General features: G+C 38.0%; 1 protein-coding gene across 2 annotated transcripts in view; it reads right to left on the reverse strand.

Annotated features, from left to right (window-relative positions):
* Positions 1–209: 209 nt before the first annotated feature.
* SEMA3C (semaphorin 3C) overlaps positions 210–20,796 on the reverse strand; it is a 123,993-nt gene continuing 103,406 nt past the window's right edge. For both annotated transcript variants that reach the window (XM_052790200.1, XM_052790201.1), the window contains exons 13-18: positions 16,097–16,185; positions 13,870–13,911; positions 12,445–12,602; positions 9,405–9,472; positions 6,092–6,222; positions 210–4,129 (exon numbers count right to left, since the gene is read on the reverse strand). In XM_052790200.1, coding sequence (XP_052646160.1) covers positions 3,716–4,129; positions 6,092–6,222; positions 9,405–9,472; positions 12,445–12,602; positions 13,870–13,911; positions 16,097–16,185 — 902 coding nt within the window. In that variant the 3' untranslated portion in view covers positions 210–3,715. The remainder of the gene's footprint in view (positions 4,130–6,091; positions 6,223–9,404; positions 9,473–12,444; positions 12,603–13,869; positions 13,912–16,096; positions 16,186–20,796) is intronic.

Genomic DNA, 20,796 nt, shown 5'->3' on the forward strand with positions numbered 1-20,796 from the left:
AGAATTCATCTCTGACTCTTCGTGTACTCCTGGAAACCTCTGTGACTGAGTGTTCAGCGTAGAGCAGTGCTCAGAATTGATCAGCTGCCATACCTGACACTGTGAGTGGTTTTCTGGCCTTGTTTAAGAAAGTCTATGGGATTGCTTTTCAGATAAAAAAATCAAGTTCCTTATTTTTAACACACATCTATAAAGGGGAAAACAACAAATTTTTAAGTTGTTGCAACACACTTTATTTTGTCAGGCAAATAGTATTTTAGATATTCAATTAAATAGCACTATGTTAAACTACATTTTGTTCTTTCTTACACACTATATAATGCATATTCACTGTAATGACAGTTTCATCATGCTAGGAACTTGTACACATACCTACACTTTTAAAAACAAGATTTTCTTAATAAAACACGCATATCTACAGTAACAACAATTGCAAAGAACACATTGTTAGGTCAAGATTTCAGCAAACTTTACAAACTACACAAAATAAAAATAGCCAAAAAAATATCAGTACATGGTGAAGTTCTTAGCAGAGAACATATCTTTACATTTGGTGAAGTTATGCCTAGAAGTCATTTTGCTTTTGTATTTTTTAAGGAAAAAAATTATGTACATTATTTAGTAATCCTTAAAATAGGAAGTATTAAATAGCACAAACAATATTACAGTCTTAAGTTTTGGTGTTACCTACAGTAGAGGGGCTACTTTAAACACATAAAAATTGCAGTTTGTCTATTCTGTACATTTAGGTCCAAACCCTCAGCTGATATAAACCACAGTAGCTAAATGGACAGCAAGGAAGTTACATTAGTTTATACCAGCTGAGCATCTGGCTCCTGACTACTCTATACACAGGGGAAGGCTGCTAAAGCATGGAAGCTTGGACCAGTTACGCACTGACAGAAGCTTATTATATATATGCTGAAGTTTTCATGCAGCAGGAAAAATGTTAGTTTAAGTATAATCCCTTAAACAGTCATACCATAATAATGGTATATGAAGCAGCTTTAAAAATATTATTTTATAATCATATGAAACTCTGAACTATGCTGATTGTTTTAACGGAATCCCTTATTGCCAATATTCTATTAGAAAACAGTGTAACTATAATTTCTGAGGCCTAATGGGGGCCTATTAAAATATCACTATACCTAACCACTTAAAGGGTAAATTGTACCCTTAAATACCTATTAATCACTATTCCATCTGGAAGCAATTATGATCCTCACAATAGACATTAATATCACACAAACTCTGCAGTGAATCTGCTGGGAAAATAGGAAGAGCATGGCAGCATACAGAGTATATGCACTAATGTCATTCCAGGAGGTAGTTCTATTTTGTGGCACTCGATTTTTGGTTTTCACTTACACACTTCAGAAGTCAGTCATCCTCAGGAAAAAAAAAAGTAGTTTGCTGCACTGAAAGTCAGCTGGGGAAAAAAAAAATAGAATACTTGTTTTGCCTTACACATCTCATTTTCCTTTTTTTTCTCCAGAGTCTGCTTTGCCAGCTCTTGGGGCCAGATGCAAGCTCACTGAAGTCACAGAGAAAGTTTCCCAATGGTTTCCACCAGAAGAACCTTAGATATCAGTGGCTACATCTTGCAGAAATATGCATTCAGGCCTTGATTAAGGAAAGCACTTAACTAGATGGCAATATATGAGCAGGCTGGCATTGCCATCCCCTTTGAAGCAAGCAGTAAGCACACAAATCAAATTCAAAGAGCTCCCACCAGCATCAAAGGGACTTACGAGACAGTGTTTAAGTGGTTTGATCAATCAGGGCCTATTTCCCAGCTATTCTGCATCAGGTGGTGATAAAGTGACACATCTAACTGATATCAGGTAAATACCAGAGTCAGCTCCACTGCACTAGATCTTAATTCACACTGGCACAAACCCAGAGGTGTTCTACGCCCTGGAGAGTTACTCCCAGCATATTCCAACAGAAGCGGAATCAAAATAATGCCCAAAGTGTTTCAACAAAGACCCATTAAAATGTTTAAAACTATGTTTTAAAATACAGTATCCATCTACTACTGGCTGGAACTAGCAACGTTTAAAAAATATTTTTTCTTATCTTCTTTGGGTTCAGTAATTATTTTCACTCAATTTTCTTTCCAGAAATTTACCATCTTTTTTTTTTTTTTGAGCTTAACATAGCTCAGTTTTGAGCAGAACACTACTTTATATTTTTGTATACTACCATAAAATATCGTGGAATAAACCACAATTTTTCTAAGGTACTCATACATTTTTAATACGTGTTATCTATCTCCTTTGAACAGACTCAGTGGCTTTCGGAACACTCTTACACAGTAAAATGAGGAAGATTTGTCCCTGTTTTTTGGCATTAGTGTTGCTCAAAAAAAAAAAGTGATAGTTTTTCCCAGGATGGCTTGATGCACATTTACTCAGTTTTCAACTAAACATACTTCATTAGACTTGACAGCTGCTTCTTAAACAAAAATATTTCTGTTTAAACATGCCTCTCAAGTTGTTATACTTTTTGGTTTTTGACCCAAACCCATTTTTCAGTTTTATTTTTCCCTCATTCTTTTTTTTTCTTTTTTTTCCCCTGATCTTCTTTTCAGCAGAAAATGGAAAATAAGAGGAAATTATGAAAATAACATTGAAATGAAAAAGGGTACAAAGACTGGAAAATGGAAATGGCTTAATTTAAAACTTCTAGTTAAAATATTTGCAACTTCGAGAAAACAGTTGAAAAAATAATGTTTTAAAATTTTCAAAGACACTCATGACTTCTTTCCACATTGTAGACCAGCTCCAATTGAATCATGAAACAGATTAAAGATAACTTACGTTTTTCATTTCTGAGTAAACACTATACAGTATACCCACATTCTGCCCTTTGAAAAAAACTGGAGTGTAATTCTTTGAAAAATAGCTAAAATACCTAAGTCACTTAGGTGTTTTTCAAAATTGTATGTATACTGAACATTTTCATGTTAGCTTTGTGCCACTTATAAAGCTATGTAGTGTTATAGGACACCCTATTTTAATAAAAATCAATATGAGCAGAGATATTTTAAGTTACATTCCAGAACTCATTAATTTATTACAACTCATACTATGCACAATAATCAGTGTTTCCTCTGATAAAGTATATAATTTTTTTTCTTCTACTCATTCCTTCATTTGACCTCTGAATGAATGAAACATTTCTACTATACTTGCTTCCTATCAGCATGCATTCACATGATTTGAACAATGAGTGAAAGCTGTAAACTCAATATTGAACAGTAAACAAGAATAAACTCATGTTCTTAAATGCAGTGCAATGAAATCTTAGTACCATCCTACTTTGAGCATGCATCTTAACCCAGATTCTTTCACCACCAGTCTGGTTGGTACAGTTCCAGTGTTGCAAGATAATGCATTGATTTTGTAAAAATTTCTATTCAGCTGTAAGTAAATAGTGACATGTTAAAGGTGAATCTGGTTTAAGATGAATACCCCGTTTTGCTTCTAGGACAGAGCCCAACCTAGTGTCAGCAAGCATCTAGGAAAGAAAATGCTCTCAATTATTTTCTTTAGTTAAGTTACACTGCATTTTATTGGGAGACGGATCTTTTCTGAGGCTTGTTGGATTTTTATTTCATTTTTTATCAGATTTGCTCAAATTTGTTCTCAATAGACAAATATAAGCCCCCTATAGTGAGGACAAAGATATCTATTACTACAAAATAAAATTAAGATCCAGGTAATTGATTCCTTCTGTTTCTACTTTTCCTGCTATTGATAAGGGCCTTTAGTTTGCTGTAGTCGCCTCTCATCTTCTGGGATTCTTCCCTCTGCTGACCTTGCTGTCTACTGTCTTTGCAGTACTGGTTAATCATCTGCATTTCTGAGTGGCTGAAAGCTCCCACAAAGTCCTTTGGGTGGAACTGCAGCGCTCGCACCGAGCTGGCCCAGGTCCAAGGGGACCACTTGTCAGTCATGAAGGCCACCATTTCTGAATCCAACACTTTGAAATTGATCTTTGCTAAGGTCTGCTTGAAGCTGTTCTCTGTTGCGATGCAGTGGTAAAGCCCCCGGTCGCTGTCTTGGACAGAGCGAATGAGGAGTCCTTGCTCAGTAGCTATGATCCTCTCATTCAGCTTGACCTAAAGGGCAAAATGACAGAAGGAATGTTTTAGGGAACGTTATGGAACAACACAGTCTTGGACCTCTTGGTAAATCTCACTTCAAACACCTCTTTCTTTCTTAAAGGGTTTCATAAAGGTACTGTGTTTTGCTTTATCGTATCTCCCAGAGACCACTGCTATTGCTACTGTTAGGAGAGAACTTACCTCAAGGTAGGTAAGTGTCGCTAAAGAAAAAGACTTCAATATTTTTATTTGTTATGTTACAATAGATTGGATCAGGATGAAGACAAAGATGCAAATCTGGAGACTACCTGAAAGAAGAGTTTTCATAATGTTCAAATAGCAAAACTGAGGAAATGAGCTTTTATTTGCCAGGGCTACACCCCTGAGAATGTCTCTTCCAGCATCAGAGACTGCTGCCGAGTCTAGATGGAAGAAAGGCGCAAAATTGGGGTTGATCGGTCATTGAACACAAGGTGGCTTCTGGTTAAATGTTTTGACTTTGAGCAGGTTCCCGGGGCTAACTTCTGAAGAACTCTAGCTGCACTGCGGAGTCTATAGCCTGGTGTAAAAGTTCTCATCACAGTGGCCTCAACTGGGACTTGGCTCACTGGAAACCAAGAGCAATTTCTCAACTCTCCTATTTCCTTTCTAGCTTCAGACTCTGGACAATCCCAGGAGATGGTCACATCATCTGAAGGAAGGAAGCTACTGCAGCTTGTTGAGTTATCATCTGATCTTAAATGATTGTGCACACATGCCTTTGCATATCAACTGTGAAGTGTAGAAATTGCTAATTTAACCCATTGTGAAAGAATACCAGTGCTGGTATTTTTATGAATTGACTTTTCTATTTTGCCACTGCACTTTGAATTATACCTGATTTCCTTGGGCATTCATTTATTTACTATGCTATTCTGTTATTGTAAACATTTGTAGACATTGTGGAGGTAAGATTTTCAGAAATCTGAGAGCTTGAAATGTAATTAACCCTTTGATTTCTTTAGTTTGTCTGTTGTTATTTAAAACTGCATTGATTCTAATACAGTTATTGACCATAAGAACAAAAAAGGGAGATGCTCTGCTGAAGCAAAGTGTTAAAGAATTGCACCTAGATTGCCAGGACACAGCTTGAGTTTTTGAAGAGTACCTGAGAAAAACAGCATGAAAGACTCAGTGAAAGGCTTGTAAGTCCTTGGAAAATGGCCTGATATGAGAATAATGTTTTTCAGTATTCATAATCTATCAACAGACACCATATTACTTAATATTTCCTTTGGAAAGATGTTCCTTCTTATTCATATAGTAACTGCCTTAGATTTGAAATGGATTTTTTCCCCTTTTATGTTACTTAAGGAAGGCACATTCCCCATAAACAATCATTCTGTATATTACAGTGCTGAAACTTGAGAGCCTTAGAGAGTGCAGTAATGGAAAATGTGATTGCACCATGGTGGGGAAATGCTTTTGTCAATACGTGTTCTCAGCCTGGACTAGTTTCTTACTAAAGAAACCTTTCACATTTCTCCCACTTTTGCCTTTTGTCTCTTCAATAGCACAGAAGGGCTACTGCATGCTGGCTTCTTCCTGAACTTTATATAGGTTATTGCTTTTATGCCTATTTCCTCAGATCAATAAGAAGTCCTGAGTGCTGCAAACCTTCAGTTTGCAATTAGTAAGGTGTGAAGAAAAAATTCATTAACTAGTTCCCTGACTTTAGGGGCTGACAGGAATTTTCTGATAGCCATTCTGTTCTGACAGAAATCACTGGGGCTGAGGAGTCAAGTCCCAGCTATACCGAAGAGTCTGCCCTTATTTATATGAGTAAAGTGCTGGCCACTGTCCTGCATCCACACAAATTTTCCAGCTTCACTGTAACCAGACTGTCTGATGAAAACACAGATGCTCCCTCGCCTTGGCCCAGGGAGTGATGAGATGCTGACTGAGGTCCCTTCCAGAGCTACTGCTCATATTACTCACCTCTTTCCTCCTGTCATTGTCTTTCTGTAGCAGCCACTTAATAGAAGCCTGAGGAGATTTGGGTGTGCATTCGAGAAAGGTGGTGTTGTTTTTTACTCCATACTGAACTATTTCTGCAGCGTTTCTGTATGCTAGAAAGAAAAAGAAAACACGTCAGGCTACTGTGAATGGTGATTTGATATAGAAAGCAAGTAACTGTTTGCAATACCGGTAAAATGAAATATATCTGATCCTGAAATTGGCCAATAATAAGTAATTTAAGGCACAAAATTTTCAGAGAAATGAAATGAAATGTGAAGAAGCGCATCCAGTTCCAAATACCAGTGATTTCAATCTGACATGGTCTGTTCTGAGAAAGTAGGATACCTGTGGGCTGGTAAGCTCTGCTGATGGGATAACTGAGCTCAGGGATGTTGTTCCCTGAAATGAGCTCATTCTCTACTACTACAAGAACACATGTCTAGAACTATCCAAAGGAGAATGAAGCATTTAATATATTTCTTCACACTTCACCAGTTTACAAGCTGGGGGGCTGTGGTTGTATGACAAAATACAGCAGCCTGCCCCAGCGAAGGCTCCGGCTGTTCCAGCTGCGTGCAGTATCACAGGGAGGCGAGAGAGGGCAGACTTGGCTCCCACTCCTCCTGCAAAGCGAGGAAGGGACTTGGCTCTAAACCTGAAATGCAATGAGTACGTAGACAGGCCAGCAACGGAGAGCAGGACAGATTTATAGCACTCCAGCAACACCTGGGCAAGTGCTGAGCGTATGTCATCGCTTAGACTTGTTGTGCCCCTTTATAGTCTTGATAGATGAACAATTGGCAGTTACCAATAGGAACTTTTACATGCTCATTGCTTGGCCCAAATCATAGTATTTGTCCTGAAAACAATACACTGCTAGATCTAAAAGCTTACCTCATATATGAAATACATTTTTTTTTTTTTGGATAAAGGAGCAATGGATACCAAATGATATGAGAAATGCAAATACCTAGAGGTCTACACGTCTAAAATCTCACTCTGTTTTGCACAGTCCTAAGACTGGTTTTCCTCAGACTCTACTTTATCTCTCATTCTTTTCAGCTTCTTTCATCAACCGATATGTGAAATTGGAATCTATTCTGCTAAAGGAAGGAGACTTTGCTTGGTTCTAGTTCTTCAAAGTTTTTAGCACATTTATGAGGTTGTACCAAAATCAATTGTAACTTTTAGGAGAATAATGTGGAAATATTTTGCATTCAAAAACCATAAGCTAGCAAAGAGCTTATCTGTGGGCTGACCTATCTGTAGCTGTGGAACAGTGAGAATCAGAGCTGCAACACATTATTATTATTTTTATGTACACTAGAACTAGGTGTACCACAGAAAGGCATTTTTGTCTGTTTAATTGATCAATATATATCTAAATTCTTACCTGCTCCATACTACTACTACTCATACATGCTAAGAAAAAGACTGAGAGAACATAAATGCATTTCTCTAATGGCCGTAAGGGCTAACACAAGCATAACAATATTAAACAGAACACTTGAAAGGCAATCATACAAGCCCCTTAGTTCTTGATGATCTGTTTAAAAATTGCAATATGTCAAAAATGTTGAGTTTATACATGCTGAGAAGTCTAAGGCATGCAACCTATGATGTTTAAAGACTTCATTTCAAGATTATGGTTCCCTATGAACTTGGAAGATTTCTTGCTGTTGCCTGACTCCCTGCTCTTTTGTCCTTTAGGTAGATTTCATTTTTCCCCCCAACATAGTAGTTTTGCTATAAGTGGCTTTAATTATATTTTGAAAGAGTCTAAGTTGCTGTTTCTTTTTATCTTTTTTTCCACTGGGGAAACAACTGACATCTACCTATGCTACATCCCACCGCTGTCACCAAAACATCCTTTAAAAAGTTGCTAAAACACATAAACCTATAAATACATCCACATTAAAAGAAATGGTTAGAAAACAAGAAACCTGTTTCACAAGACTGTCAAGGTTTAAACATTTGTTTCCCCTCAGCCCAGAAAGCAGACAGTTGACATTCTCACATTTTCCACCCAGAAAGAGGAGTCACCCACCCTTGGGACAGACAATGGGTGGGTGGTCACAGCACATGCCTGCAAGGTAGGACACGCAGCTCAAGTTACTTTGTGATTCAGAGCCTAAGCTTTAATACGGATCTCTCAGAGCTCAGGTGCATACTCTAATGGTGGGGTCATCTTTTGTAATTACCTGTTGAAGCTATTCAGCTTCATATAAATGACCTAATACTGAGTCATGGGGAAAGACCCACTGGTGCTGTAGATTGGCAGCTAGAGCACAATTAGCCGCAGTTGGGCTGAGGGATCTACACCTGAGTGACTGTTGTGGTCTGTTTTGATCCAGGAGATTCTTCTGAGACCCAGCAGAGACCATTTCAGTGGAATTATTATTTATTGAACCTTTCACATGCAACTCTTAAAGCATTGTTCTTTCATTCAAAAAAAATCAATCAAAAATTTACAAACAGATCTATTATACAATCTCCACACGGTACAGATGAGAATGCACTTCAAAATGCAGGCTCAGAAACAGAGGTGAAAGGAGCATAATTCTCTAATATGTGCCCTTGATCTGATGGCTTACATTGCCACCACCTAGCTCAGACATGCATGTGGTTGAAGAGGATTAAGCTGCCTTTATGTACGTGTCTACTCTTACTATGACTTTGGCCATATTTGACTGGTGTCCATCAATCTGGAGAAAGTGGTAGCTGGGAGGGCAGAGCATTGGCTCACTTGTCCACCCACTCCATGCCAGGCTGACGAAACAGTTGCACATACTGGAACTAAGAGACTTCATAAAGAGATTTGGAATGGTTTATTTTCCCATGTAAAGGGAGAAAGGAATAATCCTAATTCAAAAGACAGGCCTAGAACTTGCTGTTTGCTGAAAGATGTGCTCCAAAACTCAATATGGCATCAAATATTCAGAATAATTTTGAGGTCCAAGACTTAAATACGTGAAGAGGCACTAATAAAGACTGAAGGGATTTAGAAGTAGAAAAGCCCTCAAATTAACTGTACTTGTTTCTAGTCAACACTGTCAGCTTCTCATTTCATGTATGCTGAACTATGTATTTCATGGTTCATCATTTTATCATACATATGCAAGTTTCATGTAATTGCAAGGAAATATGTTAAAATCAAATCAAAACAAAACTCAGACTTGGAAAATAATTATGCTTTACCAGTAAACCACACAGATAATGTGAGTTATGATGAATCACATAAACGAAAGTCATGCATTCTTTATATAGCACGAGGATCTCTAAATTATAGTACCTTTCAGGTTGAAACCTCGGCACTGAGTCAGAGGATTTCCATGTCTCACGTCTTGCCTACGACTCCTCCTGAAATATTTTGTAAAAACAAATGTTATTCCAAGATAGCTACGCTGCAAATAAACACTTTTTTTATTTGTGGGTTTGGGTTTTTTTTACTAGATCAACTGTTAGGGATAGTTCATGACCTACTGTGAGTGTGCTTTACTCTCGGCAGGCTTGCTAGAGTGAAGATACTGTTTAAGTGAATAATCAGTTTATAAAATGTTTGTACTTTTGGTAGGTAAATAGTTTTGCAATGGTGGTATAGAGATGGAAGGGTTAGAGGTGATGCATGAAATAGACATAGCTTCACAGTTGCAAGACCTAACATTCAAAGCCAGAACCCCCAGCTGGAACTCTTCATAAAGGCAAGCACCTATGGATGAGATGCATAAGAGTCACAGTGCTTGTATCTAATGCGCCAACAGAAAATTAAGATATAGGGCATGTTCCCTCCTTGATTTTGGCAGGCACCTTATTTTTAGCGCCTCTAGCCAACTTGGTAGCAGTGTGACTGAAGTATTCATCCAGAATAGTGGAGAGCTAAGATTCAGTTCTGTTGTCTGCTTGAGGGTATCTATTGCCAAAAGATACTCAAACTCACCAAGTCTCAGAATACTTCTAAACGGGACTTTGTTATATTATTTGGATGACAGACGCAAAATCACGATTCTGTAGCAAATTAGTTAGGGAGCTTACTGGGATTGGGAACACTGGCATTTCAGCCCTCCTCAGCTAGGAGGTCACAGCTTTCAGAATTCAGTGCATGAAACTGTGGTACCTGAATTTTTTATTCTTACGATCTGTTATTTTGTTTGCTGAATATTCTGTAAGTTAGCTCAGTATTTATCAAGTTCAACAAAAAAATATATTGGTGATAGATTGTTGCAAATGGATGCTGCTGGGATATGGAACAGCTGTATTGTGAACTATGTAATAATGACTTGCAAGATCAGAAATCATGAAAAAAGCCCCTGGAGCTCCAGTACTGCTGAGTGAGTACTGTGACCTCTATGGCCACATTATACCAGGTAGTGCACAAACACCCAGAGACAGTGTTTATAATCCTCTGTCACCTGATCCTTCACTGCATTGTTTTAAAAGGAAACATTTGAAAGGTGAAGTTTCAAAGGAGTAATTTCTGACATTCCAAGTATATTTTTGATGGTAAACATCAAAAATATTTCATCTTTTGCCTTGGGATCTTAACCCTTGTGAACTATTTATGTGAGTCAAAGGAGACAATGAAGAATTTCTGACTGAATTTCAGGATTCCTGTGCTACCGTGAGCTGCTCCACACTGTCAGAAATGGCAGGCTGCTTGCATTAAGCAGTTCTGAGAATGTAAACTTACAGTCTGATATTTATAAAAAAAAAGTTGAGAAGGTGGCGGTTAGAAAATAAAGATAATACTGTCAGGTGTTTTGGGTAAATCAATGTTGGATGAGGAACCACAGTAATCCATGGGAGACAGAAGTGTCAAAAGAAGCAAATAAGCAAGCATGTCCAGCAGATACTACTGTCTAGACTATGGGATTTGGCTCTAATTACCGAAGTTTTCTCCTTCACAATCTTTCTTGTTAGATAAAGTGACAACTCATTTCCTTCACATATGAAAACCAGATTTTTTTCCATACAGTTTCAGGTGTTTATTTTGGTTTGATATAAAAAGCAAATTGCAAACAAAATGTCAGCATGAAAGCAAGCCCCAGTGGAAATAACCTTGGGTGTATATAATGGGGATGGCAAAGAATCCACTGGAAACTGCACAGACTGGGTATACCTGACTGCTCATTATATCTTTTGGCAGCTATGTTAGTGTAGGAGGTAGGTGGCCTGAGACTTGGGGATTTTTCTTTTCTTTCCTCCCCCCATCTTCTGACCTTTGTTCTGTGGAAGAAAACAATCATTTTCCCGACTGGAGGCTGAATATGCCGAGTGAAAGCAGTAAAAACTCCAGGTACTTTGCCAATGGATACATGGCCACGTTAGGCTTTACCTTTTAATCTCAAATAAGGAATGAGTCAAGAAAACTTTGCAATAACAAAAGCAATTGTCTTTAATCCCAGGGGATGACATTGTCATCAGCTGGTTGGGTCACTAAAGCAGAGCCAAGCTTTGCCTGTTTCTGTCTACTGTCTCCCTCCATGTAGGTAAAGGAGTAAAGCCCATTAACTGCATCTGGTATTCTGCACCTACAGCTCAGGTGCAGGCAGTGAGCACAGTGGCACGTGGTGGGTAAAGCTCTGGCATACATCTGAAAGGTTCGTCTCCTCTGCAGTAATACCTCATTGTGTATTCTGTAGCTTTGTTTGTCTATGAAGTGAAATCTTAGTAATACAAGAGCTCACTACAGCCTCCTGCTATTAAATATTTCCCTCGGGAGGAGGAAAGAGGCTCCTGTTTTGCATAAGAATTATGAGATGGACTATTAGCTCTGCTGTAAATTAAAGAGAAATTGCTTTCCCTGTCTGCTTTAATAAATCTCATGTCAAAAACTCCAAATCTGCAGGCATTACATGGAAATCACATTTGCCTAAAATTTCCCTGGAAATAATTCTTCTCACTTAGGAGCAAATGAGGAACAAAAAAAATAAATGACTTTATTCCTCAGACAGCCCGAGAGATATTTTGCTGTGTTTAAGGCTATCATAATTACATCCATAGCGAGCAACTGAATTTAAACAAAGGGAAAAAATGTTTCACTGATTTTGTGTGTGTGAGCCAGAAGGATTAATATGATTAGGAATGGTTTTTTACTTCTTTTTTTCAGTCCATTATTTTAAATATGAAAAGGCAAGCTCTTTATCATATACTCTTGCAACACACACTCCTAGGTGATGAACAATGCCAAGCACAATAGCTACCGAGGTATTGTTTGTAAATGCTCCTGAAAGGAATGACATCCCACTTCTCCATCACATTACAACACCCCAGGCTACATAGCAGAACAAAAGCCTTTCCTTGCAGACTTCACTGGCCTGCTTAGTACTGCTCACCTTTTCCCTGTGGGATAAAACCTGGAGCAGGAGTTTCCATCCCAGGCACAGTATGGATCTCGGGCTAGGCAGCAGTCGGCGCAGGCGGTCCCGTAGATGTGGCAGCGATGCAAGGATACCTGGGTGACCCCTTCATCTGAGCTCACGTACAGCTGTTGCTGTAGAAGGAAATGGAAAGATTTATTTCAGATGTGGAGGAGCTTCACCCAAGACTCGGCTAAAGCACCTAAAAACCTTTCAATTAATTTTGGAATTAACTCAAGACCAAGAGGGGAGCCACTAATGTACATAAAGCCAAGATAAACAGAAATCCCCCAGGTGAACAGGCCTATAATATTTCCACCTTCCTGTTAGAAAACACTTAGAAACACTGGGGAATGTTAATGTTTTTTGGACATTGAGTGTCATTGTTCTGTTCTGGGGCACATAGGCTGAGTTAATATTGCTCAGATTTGAGAACTTGGTTCTTACTCAGTGAGGATTATTGGCTCAGGCCTTTGAACTAAGTTATTTTCTCTGCATATAGTCACTTTAATAAATATTATGCAGAGTTCCTGGTTGGATTCTCCAGTGCATGGATTTCCAAGACATAAAACCTAGAGATTATGTTGAGGTTTAGGGCCAGATTCTGATAGCCTTATATACCTGGACAAATAAGCCAGAAGAACTTCTATAATAAATTAGAGCTTTTGCAAAAGAAGTTCAAAGTGAATAGGTCATCACCAAAATCTGGGCCAAAATGACTGCTTTACTCAGCAACAATTAACCAATCATTCTTAAAATATAATTTAATAATCAACAAAAACCTTGAAACTCTCCTGATCTTTTTGTCATAAACCTAAAAACTTACACTAAATTCAACTAAGTGAATAATGTTTACTTATTAGTAATTTTGTAAAATATTGAGCAACATGTTGCTTGCAAAATCATGGAATAAATATTTTTAGTTTGGGCATTTAACATTTCAGCAGAAATCCTCTCAGCTCTTTTCATCATTCTTATTGCCATCATTTATTACTAAGAAACAAAGACACACAATTGCACCATGGACCCAACAGCCCCAACACTGCCTTTCTGCATGGATCAGATTTCCAGGGGAAAATTTTATTTAGGCCTTAAAAGAAAAAAAGGGGAGAGCGAATTTCCTCTTTTAGTACTTTTTTTCCTTAATTGTCAAACAAAACAACAAACAAATGGACAATTTCAGTGAATTAGAAATGATACATAATGAATAGAAATTCTTTTGTCTTAGTGGCTCTGGGACATAAAAAACAGCTCATGCAAACTTCAGTCAAGTTTCTCCATATTCATTATGGAACATCTGCCTATACTTAGTATGCTGCACAAAACCTGGTATTCTAACACCTTTAAGTCAATTTGCTTCTCAATTAATAAGCACTAAGTAAGCATCCTACTTTTCTTTACCTTTTTAGATGAAATCTTCATTGTTGTTATAGGAGAATTACTCTGAAAGACAAAATTGCAAACCACATTTACAAGGACTCTCTTGTTAATACTGTCCCAACATTAAAATTTAAAATTCAATAAAACCTAAGTAAGTTATAGCTAAGAAAACTATAACTTTTCCTATCTTAGAAAGGCATCACTCACTCCTACTAATTTTTTGCTATTTTCAGAACTAAACAAATTACTTATATACAATTAATGTCTCACAAAATGTATTGGCTAAACTCAACCGCATTATTATTACTCATGTGCATCAACAAGTTTTTGTACACTTCTAATTAACCTGCATCTGTGTTACCTCAGCAATATAGGAGCAATGTGTTTTGAAGCCATTATTCTCACTTTGTAATAAGAAACAATGTTTGTTCTTTGACGATGATGATAAGGAAAAATCATACAATAGCTCATGCATATTTACCACATGATCTGGATAAGAATATGTCATATTTCTCCTACACATTGTCTACGGTGCATAGAGTTTGGTTACCATCCAACATATACGTTCAGATAATCAATGACTAGAATGTTAAAAATGGCATGTGTGTTATTGAACGTTTCTTTCCCAGAGACGGTACTGTATACTACTGTGTGTCATCACTGCAGTCTTTTATTGTCTGTGTCCAAACCAAACGTCAAAGAGCTGGAAAAGGAATTATCAAATTCATTGCCTTAAGCAAGTGAAGCAATTCATTATTCTCATTCGAACAAATGATAAAATTGATGGTAATAAAGATGTTCAGGATTTTTTTAAGATTTAGCATTTGCTCAGTCACAAAAGAAAGCCATAACGGTGGGCTAGGATTAATTGCAGTGGACTACAAGCACAGCAGGGAGGCCAGGACTAGAAACGCTGGCTGCGAATCATGTGAATTGGCAAAGGTTGGAAGGAGTTTAGGGCTGCTGCAGCATTTCATGAACTGTCTGGAGACTCAAGGTCAAATGCAACATTGGATCTGATGCCACATTCTCCTTTCCTTGCTTATACTCTGGAAAGGAATCAGTGCTTTGCTTACTCTCGATATTTACTAGCACACAGCCAGTGATCTCATTCCTGGTCTCTTGGAAAGACTCATCAAAATATTGCCATGCTGCCCGCACAGATTGCAATGGTAGAGGTTACGACATCATGATTTTTAGGGTGCAGGATAATAAAGTCTGTGCACAGACACCCACAAACTAGGTTTACGTTGAGAATTCCTCTCAGCCCACCTAACTTCTTGCTGTATTAATTTATGTTTCAGTAAATGGAATTAGTAATACTTGGGTGAAGGGTACTCTTTAGGTAATATTACTCACATATATCTTTTTTAAAAGGAGGTCTTCAACAAAAGCTTAGCAAGACTAATTATGTCTTTATGAGGGTTAACACAGAGTGTATTCTTTTCCTTAAAGAATTGTTAATGCTGCCTGTCTAGATAAAAAAGCTTAAATTTTCCTTTTTGTATCCCCTCAATGAAGTAGAGAAAAGCCCATGACAAAACCCCTTAACTAAGTTTTATAGACGCATACTACCATTTGCCCTGAGACTACCTGATTTAAAGAATAGCCCATTCAAAAATTTGAAAGGGATTTTTCAACATGAGGGCGAACATTTTCTTTAGGTTATTACAAGTTGCTACATGCCAAAGTAATTGACAGAGGCTATTCCCCTATTTCTCCCTGTAGTTGTTTGTGTTTCTTTTCAGCTCATTTTGTGTTAAGCTTGTAGTTTTCTTGACTCCAGAGGCCTGTGGCTTTGAAGAACTGGAGTTAAGCAAAACCAGCACTAGTTTGCTTCCATTCTGCAGCTCAGAATCAGGAAGATTATCAGATAATCAAAGAAGTACAAAAATCTTAGATTCCATCTGTAAATAGTGACAGTCTCAATACGTGATGCCAGTGATAAAAGTTGCCTTCTGGCAGCCACTATAACATTACCTTGTAAAAATGTCATTAGCCCCTTCTAGCTAGTACAACAACATAAAAAATAAGCAACGTAAAAATAGGGGGAAAAAAGGACTTAAGCTAGCTACAGCCTTCATAACAGTGGACACTTTATATTCTGCTTTGCATGGGTATCAAGATGACAGTATGCACATTTACTTGATCTTTTATCAAGTCACAGTTGCCCTTGCCAAAGTCTCTTAGAACAAAGTGTTTGTGTGAGCATACACATTGGAAGAGTAAAAGTAGGAGCAAGCCAAACCTGAAAAACCTCCAGCTCTTCTAAAATGAGTTCTCCACTTGCAGAGAAGTTGGTGGGTAGGACAACGACTTTTTGTACAGTTCCTTGATCTGGCAAAGATGAGAAAAAGTGAGACCATGTGACAGAGAGAAAGAAAAAAAAAAAAACAGATGAACCATTATCGATTATGAAAAGAAACCATCAAAGCAAGCACTATCACATAGAGAAAGGTAAGAAAAGTTCAGTAATTTCTAGGGTTTTGGGTCAGAAAGAACCATGAGATGATTCCTTATATAGGAATATTATATACAGTATTCTCACATCTGAACATGAAGAAGTCATGGTAAGATTGGAGTTACTACCATTACTGTTACCATTCTACCCCAAAGGATCAATCAAAATCAGTATCTTCTGTTCTAGTTGCTGTACAGACACACAGACAGAGGCAGTATCTATCCTAATGATCTTAAAGTAAAAACACAGCAATATAAACAGGTTAAAGGGAGCTACTGCAGAATTTAATATATATTCATATTCGTAAATAAAATGTAATGACAACTGATGACATGAAAGGTAAACATTCCAAAGAATAACTCTATCTACACCTAAAAAAAGTAAGATGAAAGCTTTTTTTTTTTCAGGAAAGTCAAACAATAATCAAATCTGTTACATATTGGTAGGTATTAATATTTTGGTCCATAAGGAAAAAAGGAAAAGCAAGGTGAAGTTATTGTAGCTACTCTATCACGGCTGTCCTCTCAAAATACAGTTCCAAGCCTCCCTCAGATCAAAGGAGTAAGAAGGATGGGGCAATAGCAGTGTTTTTACAGGGTAGATGTGATGAGTGAGACCAAAGGGGATATTTGTGATTAGTTTTCCAAATTTGTTATGTGGAAAGAATATATGAGATGGAGGGGTCCATCTGTGAAGGCTCTTAAAGGCTCAGACAGCCACTGAAATATTTCTGATGTGGCAGAAAAGGCGGACTGTGGGAGAATCACAAGGACAAGCATTTTTACTTGGAAAAAGCACAGCGCATAGAATTCCTCTTGCCTGAAAGGCCTGGAAATTAGACTGAGTAGAATAAATTTATTTGCTCAATACTGATTCTGAGGAATGAGACCACATGGTATAGATTCTGTTCGGCCTTCAAAAGTTTTATGAGCAATATAGACTTGTGCGGTTAGTAAAACTTTAGTATAGCACAATATAGGTAAGTATCTACGTGTATTTTTATGAATTTGTGACCGAGGAAAGGAAATCTCAGCTTCCTGTTTGGCAATTCATGATGTAGACAACATAAACTGAAAAAGGGCAATTTTGCTTTGCTTTTAAGGTCAGTGACTAAATTGCATAGCTGAAGCTGCAGGGCAAGTTGGTTACAGTAAATAATTTACATCTTCTTATTTCCCTGGAGGAAGCCAGCAGATAATAATATATTTTATTTAAAAAAAAATAAGGTTTAAAGCCAGAATATTGATGTGTAATGACCTGACCACACACAGAGAGTACATTGCAGTATTTTGTCATTTAAAAAAAAAAAAGAAGGAAAAGAGAAATTGAAAGCTGACAAGACTTAAAAATGCATAGCTATCAATTGTACATGCTCCGGGCACGTTAGGCATGAATTTTTCATGAGAATTTTCTGTGGAGAACATTTATTCTCATTATTCAATGGCACGATAAACCAGTTCCTTCCGAAGAAACTTTACTGAAACTAAATCTTGTGATAGCACAGCTGTGGTCTAGACTGGGTGCCAGTATTAGCAAAGCTATGAGAACCTGAGAGAGATTTACTAACTGCCAGGGCCCACCGAAGCTTTAAACTGCTGCAGATGCATCCCTCGTTGGAGCTAAGGAGAAGCATGTGCATATGCACGTGCATGTGTGTGTGTGCATTTCTGCTCCTGCTAAAGGGAATAACCCACTCACAAATATATACAGCTTAAGTCCAGTCTACCTCTGCCTCTTTGCATCCTTTTATCAGTGTGTTCTCTCTAACATTAAAACATACCATACAAAATACCGTATCAGAAGTGCAGGAAGGAGTTGCAGCCTTTTGTGGTTTTTTTCAGCTGCCTGAAAAGTCTCAACTACCTGTAACCCTGACATACAGGGCACTAAGCATGTTGACAGTGAACTTACCTGCAAAGAAATGTGAGGCTGCTGAGCCTCTGAAGAACCGGTTTATTTCAATGATCCATTAGCGCATGCCACACATTTAAAATTCCTAAATTGTCTTCAGTCCTCAAACATTGCCCCCGAACAGAAATCAGAGCCTGAAGGGAGATTTTATCCCCAGCATTGGCACAGAAAATACTGATAATGCCTGACGCCAACTCCTTGTGTCCTAATAACCTTTCCTATTTGAAAAGTAGGTTCCTATCTACCTTTTTGTCACACCCCAGAAAAATACACAGAGTTAAGGACTGTTTACCTCGGTATTCATTTCCCTTCACTCAATATTTTACCATTTGCTTTGACTCAGTATTGTACCATGAGGGACAGATCCTTGCAGAAAGGAATGTTCCATTGTTTTAGAGGAAACTTAATACAACATTTAAAATAAATATTCATGTTATGGAAAGTAGGCAGTAGAAAGCTATTAATTAAATAAAATTACTTAAAGCAAGGGATTCTAATAGTCTGTACATATATATATATACATACTTCCAACAATACATGGCTTATAGGCTATAGCCCTCCACCACTTCTGGAAATAGTTTTTCTACTGTTTCTCAGCCTTTTCCTTAATAAATGAAAAGCAAATATTTGTGCCCAAAACCCACTTCTTATTTCCTTCTCAGTAGTACTGATGTCTCCACTGTAAGTACAGTAGCTGACAAATCAAGTCACTTATACATGTTCACATCAGAAAGCTTATGGTACATCAGAGTTTTGTTGAAAACCTTATTTGCTTATTCCCTTTAATGGCAAGGCAGCAAACTAAATTCCCTGGGTCAGAAGGAAGGTTGGAAAGGATGCAGCACTGTGCACTGCAGGAGATATATGCAAAGTAGCACTGCCTGAGCTGTTTCCCAGTGTATTTAACAATAGATAATCTTTTGCATTGTAAATCAGGCATAAGAGATCACTAAACAAGTGTAAGTCAAATTTTTTCATGTTTAGGTCAACACATGAAATTATAAGCTAATTCTGTAAAAATCATAAAAGTGAACAGGATGGTTTCCTTCACCGTTTACTTGTTACTTCCAGAAATCCACTTGAAAACAGTTCTACATTGTTATGATTTCACACAGTCATGAAAAAAGCTATTGTGTCTCCAGAATATCAATCCACCACTAGAATGCATGAAGTGAAGGGGCAGATTTATGCTCACCAATTCCCTGACTTTTCACTGGGAGCTGTTTGCAGCCTCACATCAGCCCAGCAGTCTGTGAGCCGAGGGCAAATGGACAAACAAGAAGGAATGTCCCTCAAGCTGACAGCAAGAGGACAAGAGTGACTCATAATGTTTTTCTGTTTCAAACCTGCTTGAATGACTGCAGGTATCCCAGCTTGGCATGGAAGACAATGTTACTGGGATCATGTTCCTTCTGAGAGGACTGAGAAACAGGGAACGGCAAGGGAGGAAAGTGCTAACATCCTGTAGACTAACAAATGGTGTAGAGAGTATGCAGAGTGGGAAATAAATGGCGAAGGAAGGCAGTCCAATAAATGGTCCAAGGAAGGAAGAAGAAGAAGAGACAAATTAATAATAATAGTAGTAGTAGTAATAATAATAAAATATTCCTTGAAATGCAGGGCATTATTGTAGGCTGGTATTAATCAGCTAAGCTTCATTGATAGCAGTTGGACTATGCCTGATTACACTAATTCCTGGTCTGGCTGACCGTGGCCAATGGAAAAGGCGAAGCTTAATGAACAGCAATTAAAAATACACAGGTGTTTGGCTGAATCTGCAGGTCTGAGTTTAAACTTCATTCTCTGAATTTCGACTAGCTTTTCTTTCCCCAGCCCTAAGTGAACACTGCAGTTGTCAGTATTGTGAGCCTCACAGAGAGTCAGGACCCATCTATCCCTGAGACACATCACATGCACAAATTCAACAACAAATAAAACCCCTGATTTTCCCACATCATAAAAAAAGGACTGCAATGGACACCAACTGCTACTCTGACAGGAGTTTCACAGAGAGGCTTCTCTGTGGCACAGAGTAATCTCCCTCCCCGATGTGTCTGACATTGCTGGAGACCCTCTGAAAACTTTTCTCTGTCTTGTACCTGTCAGTCTAGTGGCAGCTTAATTATTTTTGGTCTCTAATCTGGGTTGAACCTGATGCAAACAAATAACATTATGAAGAAAAAAGAAAGCAAAGAGTTTGCAGAATGCTTACAACCTCTCTGTTTGAGAAAAAGTTGAGGCTCAGCAGAGCACCTCAGATGGTGGCAGGTTAGCAGTCAGGGCTGAGAGCCAGGTCCCCATGCTCTCTGCTGTCCTTAGGTTTCTGGTGCAAGTCAGGGATCCAATCACAGCCACCTAACCTCTCTGTGCTTTAGTTCACTCATCTGTCAAATGGGTGTAATTTTTTTCCAGCTCATAGTATTACTGTGAAACCTCATAAAATTCAAGCTGCATCAAAAACCAAAAAGACAGATGCAAATGTCTAATGAGCTCACATTTGAGGGTGGAACTTTCACATAGCCCCAGCTTAGTGAAACTTTTGGGACACACTATGAGCTTGTTTGAACAAAAACAGA

Source organism: Harpia harpyja, chromosome 6, assembly GCF_026419915.1.
Source record: "Harpia harpyja isolate bHarHar1 chromosome 6, bHarHar1 primary haplotype, whole genome shotgun sequence".
Lineage (NCBI taxonomy): Eukaryota > Metazoa > Chordata > Aves > Accipitriformes > Accipitridae > Harpia > Harpia harpyja.